General features: G+C 56.3%; 1 protein-coding gene across 1 annotated transcript in view; it reads right to left on the bottom strand.

The window, feature by feature from the left end:
• Window positions 1–5,701: 5,701 nt before the first annotated feature.
• Window positions 5,702–6,999, bottom strand: part of UPK1B (uroplakin 1B) — a 26,262-nt gene continuing 24,964 nt past the window's right edge. Inside the window, exons 6-7 of the mRNA XM_078884751.1 lie at window positions 6,532–6,714; window positions 5,702–6,117 (exon numbers count right to left, since the gene is read on the bottom strand). Of these exons, the coding sequence (XP_078740877.1) occupies window positions 5,989–6,117; window positions 6,532–6,714 (312 nt within the window). The 3' untranslated portion in view covers window positions 5,702–5,988. The remainder of the gene's footprint in view (window positions 6,118–6,531; window positions 6,715–6,999) is intronic.

The raw sequence follows: 6,999 nt of genomic DNA on the forward strand, positions 1-6,999 counted from the left end.
TCACCACACCCTCACCACCCACACCCCACCCACCCACTCACCCACTCACCCACCCACATCACCACCCACCCACTCACCCACCCACCCACTCACTCACCCACCCACCCACTCACTCACCCCACCCACCCACTCACTCACCCACCCACTCACTCACTCACCCACCCACTCACCCACCCACTCACTCACCCACCCACTCACCCCAACCCACCCACTCACCCCACTCACTCACCCACCCACCCTCACCCACCCACCCACTCACTCACCCACCCACTCACCCACTTACCCACTCACCCACCCACTCACTCACCACCCACCCACCCACCCTCCCACCCACTCACCCACTCACCCACTCACTCACCAACCTCACCCCACCCTCACCCACCCACTCACCACTCACCCACTCACCACCCACTCACCCACTCACCCACTCACTCACCCACTCACCCCACCCACTCACTCACCACCCACCCAGCCACCCACTCACTCACCCACCCACCCAGCCCACCCACTCACTCACCCACCCACCCACTCACTCACCCACCCCACTCACTCCCACCCACCCACCCACTCACTCACTCACTCACCCACCCACTCACTCACCCACCCACCCACTCACCCACCCACTCACCCACCCACCCACCCACTCACCCACCCACCCACTCACCCACTCACCCACTCACTCACTCACCCACCCACCCACTCACACCACTCACCCACCCACCCACCCTCACCACCCACCTCTCTGCACCTCCCGATGCGGCTGCCGATCTGAGATCCACGATTTGCTTCGCGACGCGAAATTTATTTTCGGTTTTGGGAAGTAAAAATAACCGAGTGGGGGGCAGAGTGTGGGGGGGAGTGAGTGAGAGGGGGGAGAGGGGGGGAGAGGGGGGAGAGGGGGAAGAGGGGAGAGAGGTGGGGGGAGAGGGGGGGAGAGAGGGGAGAGTGGGGAGAGGGGAGAGAGAGGGGAGAGAGAGGGGAGAGAGAGGGGGAGAGAGAGGGGGGGGAGAGTGGGGGGAGAGTGGGGGGAGAGGGGATGAGAGGGGGGGGGAGAGAGAGGGGAGAGTGGGAAAATTGGGGGGAGAGTGGAGAGAGAGAGAGTGGGAGAGTGAGTCGGGTGGGTGGGTGGGTGAGTGAGTGGGTGGGTGAGTGGGTGAGTGGGTGGGTGAGTGGGTGAGTGAGTGGGTGAGTGAGTGGGTGGGTGGGTGAGTGGGTGGGTGGGTGGGTGAGTGGGTGGGTGGGTGAGTGAGTGAGTGGGTGAGTGAGTGAGTGGGTGGGTGAGTGAGTGGGTGAGTGGGTGAGCGAGTGAGTGGGTGGGTGGGTGGGTGATGTGGTGAGCGAGTGATGTGAGTGGGTGGGTGGGTGAGTGGGTGGGTGAGCGAGTGAGTCGGTGAGTGAGTGAGTGGTGGGTGAGTGGGTGATTGAATGGGTGAGTGGGTGAATGGGTGAATGAGTGGGTGGGTGAGTAGGCGAGTGAGTGGGTGAGTGGGTGAGCGAGTGAGGTGAGTGAGTGAGGGATGGGCCGACCTCCACTCAAACTCAGAGACTCACACTCAGAGACCCACACTCACAGAGACTCACAGAGACTCACAGAGACCCAGACACTCAGAGGACTCACCACAGAGACCCACACTCACAGAGACCCACACTCACAGAGACCCCACAGAGACCCACACTCACAGAGACCCACAGAGACTCACAGAGACCCACAGAGACCCACAGAGACTCACAGAGACCCACAGAGACCCACAGAGACTCAGAGACTCACAGAGACCCACAGAGACCCACAGAGACTCACACTCACAGAGACCCACAGAGACTCACAGAGACCCACAGAGACTCACAGAGACCCACAGAGACTCACAGAGACCCACACTCACAGAGACCCACAGAGACTCAGAGACCCACAGAGACCCACAGAGACCCACAGAGACTCACAGAGACCCACAGAGACCCACAGAGACTCACACTCACAGAGACCCACAGAGACTCACACTCACAGAGGACCCACAGAGACTCACAGAGACCCACAGAGACCCACACTCACAGAGACCCACAGAGACCCACAGAGACTCACACACTCAGAGACCCACACTCACAGAGACCCACAGAAACCCACAGAGACCCACAGAGACCCACAGAGACTCACAGAGACCCACAGAGACCCACAGAGACTCAGAGACTCACAGAGACCCACAGAGACCCACAGAGACCCACACTCACAGAGACCCACAGAGACCCACACTCACAGAGACCCACAGAGACTCACAGAGACCCACAGAGACCCACAGAGACTCACAGAGACCCACAGAGACCCACAGAGACTCAGAGACTCACAGAGACCCACAGAGACCCACAGAGACTCACACTCACAGAGACCCACAGAGACTCACAGAGACCCACAGAGACTCACAGAGACCCACAGAGACTCACAGAGACCCACACTCACAGAGACCCACAGAGACTCAGAGACCCACAGAGACCCACAGAGACCCCACAGAGACTCACAGAGACCCACAGAGACCCACAGAGACTCACACTCACAGAGACCCCACAGAGACTCACACTCACAGAGACCCACAGAGACTCACAGAGACCACAGAGACCCACACTCACAGAGACCCACAGAGACCCACAGAGACTCACACACTCAGAGACCCACACTCACAGAGACCCACAGAAACCCACAGAGACCCACAGAGACCACAGAGACTCACAGAGACTCACAGAGACCCACAGAGACCCACACACTCACAGAGACTCCACAGAGACCCACAGAGACCCACACACTCACAGAGACCCACAGAGACCCACACTCACACAGAGACTCACAGAGACCCACAGAGACTCACAGAGACCCACAGAGACCCACAGAGACCCACACTCACACAGAGACCCATAGAGACCCACAGAGACCCACAGAGACTCACAGAGACCCACAGAGACCCACACTCACACAGAGACCCACAGAGACTCACAGAGACCCACAGAGACCCACATAGACACACAGAGACCCACAGAGACGCACAGAGACTCACAGAGACCCACAGAGACCCACAGAGACCCACAGAGACCCACAGAGACTCACAGAGACACACAGAGACTCACACTCACAGAGACCCACAGAGACTCACAGAGACCCACAGAGACTCATAGAGACCCACAGAGACCCACACTCACAGAGACCCACAGAGACCCACAGAGACCCACAGAGACCCACAGAGACTCACACACTCAGAGACCCACACTCACAGAGACCCACAGAAACCCACAGAAACCCACAGAGACTCACAGAGACCCACAGAGACCCACACACTCACAGAGACTCACAGAGACCCACAGAGACCCACACACTCACAGAGACCCACAGAGACCCACACTCACACAGAGACTCACAGAGACCCACAGAGACCCACAGAGACTCACAGAGACCCACAGAGACCCACAGAGACCCACAGAGACCCACACTCACACAGAGACCCATAGAGACCCACAGAGACCCACAGAGACTCACAGAGACCCACAGAGACCCACACTCACACAGAGACCCACAGAGACTCACAGAGACCCACAGAGACCCACATAGACACACAGAGACCCACAGAGACGCACAGAGACCCACAGAGACCCACAGAGACCCACAGAGACCCACAGAGACCCACACACTCACAGAGGACCCACAGAGACTCACAGAGACCCACACACTCACAGAGACCCACAGAGACCCACACTCACACAGAGACTCACAGAGACCCACAGAGACCCACAGAGACCCACAGAGACCCACAGAGACTCACACTCACAGAGACCCACAGAGACTCACAGAGACTCACAGAGACCCACAGAGACTCATAGAGACCCACAGAGACCCACACTCACAGAGACCCACAGAGACCCACAGAGACCCACAGAGACTCACACACTCAGAGACCCACACTCACAGAGACCCACAGAAACCCACAGAGACCCACAGAGACCCACAGAGACTCACAGAGACTCACAGAGACCCACAGAGACCCACACACTCACAGAGACTCACAGAGACCCACAGAGACCCACACACTCACAGAGACCCACAGAGACCCACACTCACACAGAGACTCACAGAGACCCACAGAGACTCACAGAGACCCACAGAGACCCACAGAGACCCATAGAGACCCACAGAGACCCACAGAGACTCACAGAGACCCACAGAGACCCACACTCACACAGAGACCCACAGAGACTCACAGAGACTCACAGAGACCCACAGAGACCCACAGAGACCCACAGAGACCCACAGAGACCCACAGAGACCCACAGAGACTCACAGAGACTCACAGAGACTCACAGAGACACACAGAGACCCACAGAGACCCACAGAGACCCACACACTCACAGAGACCCACAGAGACTCACAGAGACTCAGAGACCCACAGAGGCACAAAGTTTATTTAGTTAAGTATCAACACCGCCAATATAGTCAAAACATCAAAAACAACATAAACAACTAGGACACCAATATATATATAGTATTTAGCTGTTATTATAATAATTATTTTGTTGTTATTATAATAAGCATATAGTATTTAGTTGTTCTTAAAACTATTAGTCCGATGGGGATCGAGATGAACGTTTGAGATGGCAATGCGACAGAGATTGGAATGATTGTGATTATAAAAGGACGGAATTTATATTCATCACACAACCACCACCACCACCACCACAACTACTACCACTACCACCACCACCACCACCACAACTACCACAACTACTACCACCACCACCACAACTACTACCACCACCACCACCACTACTACCACCACCACAACTACCACTACTACTACTACCACCACCACCACCACCACAACTACTACCACTACCACCACCACCACCACCACCACAACTACCACAACTACTACCACCACCACCACAACTACCACCACCACCACCACCACAACTACTACCACTACCACCACCACCACAACTACCACCACCACAACTACTGTACAGCATGCCTGTGCATACAAATGTCTGTGTGAGTGAGTGGGTGAGTGAGTGGGTGAGTGAGTGAGTGGGTGGGTGACTCAGTGAGTGGGTGAGTGAGTGAGCAATTGAGTGACTGAGTGAGCGAGTGACTGACTGACTGAGTGACTGAGCGAGTGAGTGACTGAGTGACTGACTGAGTGACTGAGCGACTGACTGAGTGACTGAGTGAGTGACTGAGCGATGTGAGCGACTGAGTGACTGACTGAGTGACTGAGCGACTGACTGAGTGAGTGAGTGACTGAGCGAGCGAGTGACTGAGCGACTGAGTGAGTGACTGAGTGACTGAGTGACTGAGTGAGTGACTGAGTGACTGAGCGAGTGAGTGACTGAGTGAGTGACTGAGTGACTGAGTGAGTGACTGAGTGACTGAGTGACTGAGTGAGTGACTGAGTGAGTGAGTGACTGAGCGAGTGAGTGACTGAGCGACTGAGTGACTGAGTGAGTGACTGAGTGACTGAGTGAGTGACTGAGTGACTGAGTGAGTGAGTGACTGAGCGAGTGAGTGACTGAGCGACTGAGTGAGTGACTGAGTGAGTGAGTGACTGAGTGACTGAGTGAGTGAGTGACTGAGCGAGTGAGTGACTGAGCGACTGAGTGAGTGACTGAGTGAGTGAGTGAGTGACTGAGTGACTGAGTGAGTGAGTGACTGAGCGAGTGAGTGACTGAGCGAGTGAGTGAGTGACTGACTGAGTGACTGAGTGACTGAGCGACTGAGTGAGTGACTAAGTGACTGACTGACTGACTCACTGACTGACTGACTGACTAACTGACTGACTAGGAGATGTTATAAAGGTACATGGTGCCCAGCAGCACCCAGAACTCCCAGCAAAGGATGGCGAAGCCGAACCAGCTATATGGTGAGTGAGTGACTGAGTGAGTGAGTGACTGAGTGAGCGAGTGAGCGAGTGACTGAGTGAGTGACTGAGTGACTGACTAAGTGACTGACTGACTGACTGACTAGGAGATGTTATAAAGGTACATGGTGCCCAGCAGCACCCAGAACTCCCAGCAAAGGATGGCGAAGCCGAACCAGGCCACTCCCCAAGCAGCTCGGTGCAGAGGCCCACTCACGTAGTCGTAGCAGCCCTGCACAACAACAACAACATCAACAACATCAACAACATCAACAACATCAACAACATCAACAACAAACATCAACAACAACCCACCCACTCAACTCACTCACCCACCCACTCACCCACTTACCCACCCACCCACCCACCACACTCAACTCACCCACCCACCCACCTCACTCACCCACCCACCCACCTCACTCACCCACCCACCCACCTCACTCAACTCACCCACCCACCCACCCACTCAATTACTCACCCACTCAGTCACTCAGTCACTTACCCACCCACCCACCCACTTAATCAGTCACTCACCCACTCATCCACTCACTCACTCATTCACTCACTCATTCACTCACTCATTCACTCACTCATTCACTCACTCATTCACTCACTCACCCACTCACCCACTCACCCACCCACTCACCTGAGTGTTCAGATACCCAGACAGACCCAGCCTGCAGGCATCAATGTCCTTGATGAGGCCGCTAGCTGCGTCCAGGACGCAGCATTGAAGGGGCCAAGGGAAGTCGCCCTCAGGGTGGAGGTCGCGAAAGGACGAGCCGTAGGACTGCCAGTCCTGAGGTCCGTTCACTCCGCAGCACTGATACTGTGAAGACCACAGAGAGAGTGGGTGGGTGGGTGGGTGAGTGAGTGGGTGGGTGGGTGAGTGAGTGGGTGGGTGGGTGGGTGGGTGAGTGGGTGGGTGGGTGGGTGAGTGGGTGGGTGAGTGGGTGAGTGAGTGGGTGGGTGGGTGAGTGGGTGGGTGGGTGAGTGGGTGGGTGGGTGGGTGAGTGGGTGGGTGAGTGGGTGGGTGGGTGGGTGAGTGGGTGAGTGGGTGGGTGGTTGAGTGGGTGGGTGAGTGGGTGGGTGAGTGGGTGGGTGGGTGGGTGGG

The sequence above is a fragment of the Lampetra fluviatilis genome, unplaced genomic scaffold (genome assembly GCF_964198595.1).
Source record: "Lampetra fluviatilis unplaced genomic scaffold, kcLamFluv1.1 SCAFFOLD_450, whole genome shotgun sequence".
Lineage (NCBI taxonomy): Eukaryota > Metazoa > Chordata > Hyperoartia > Petromyzontiformes > Petromyzontidae > Lampetra > Lampetra fluviatilis.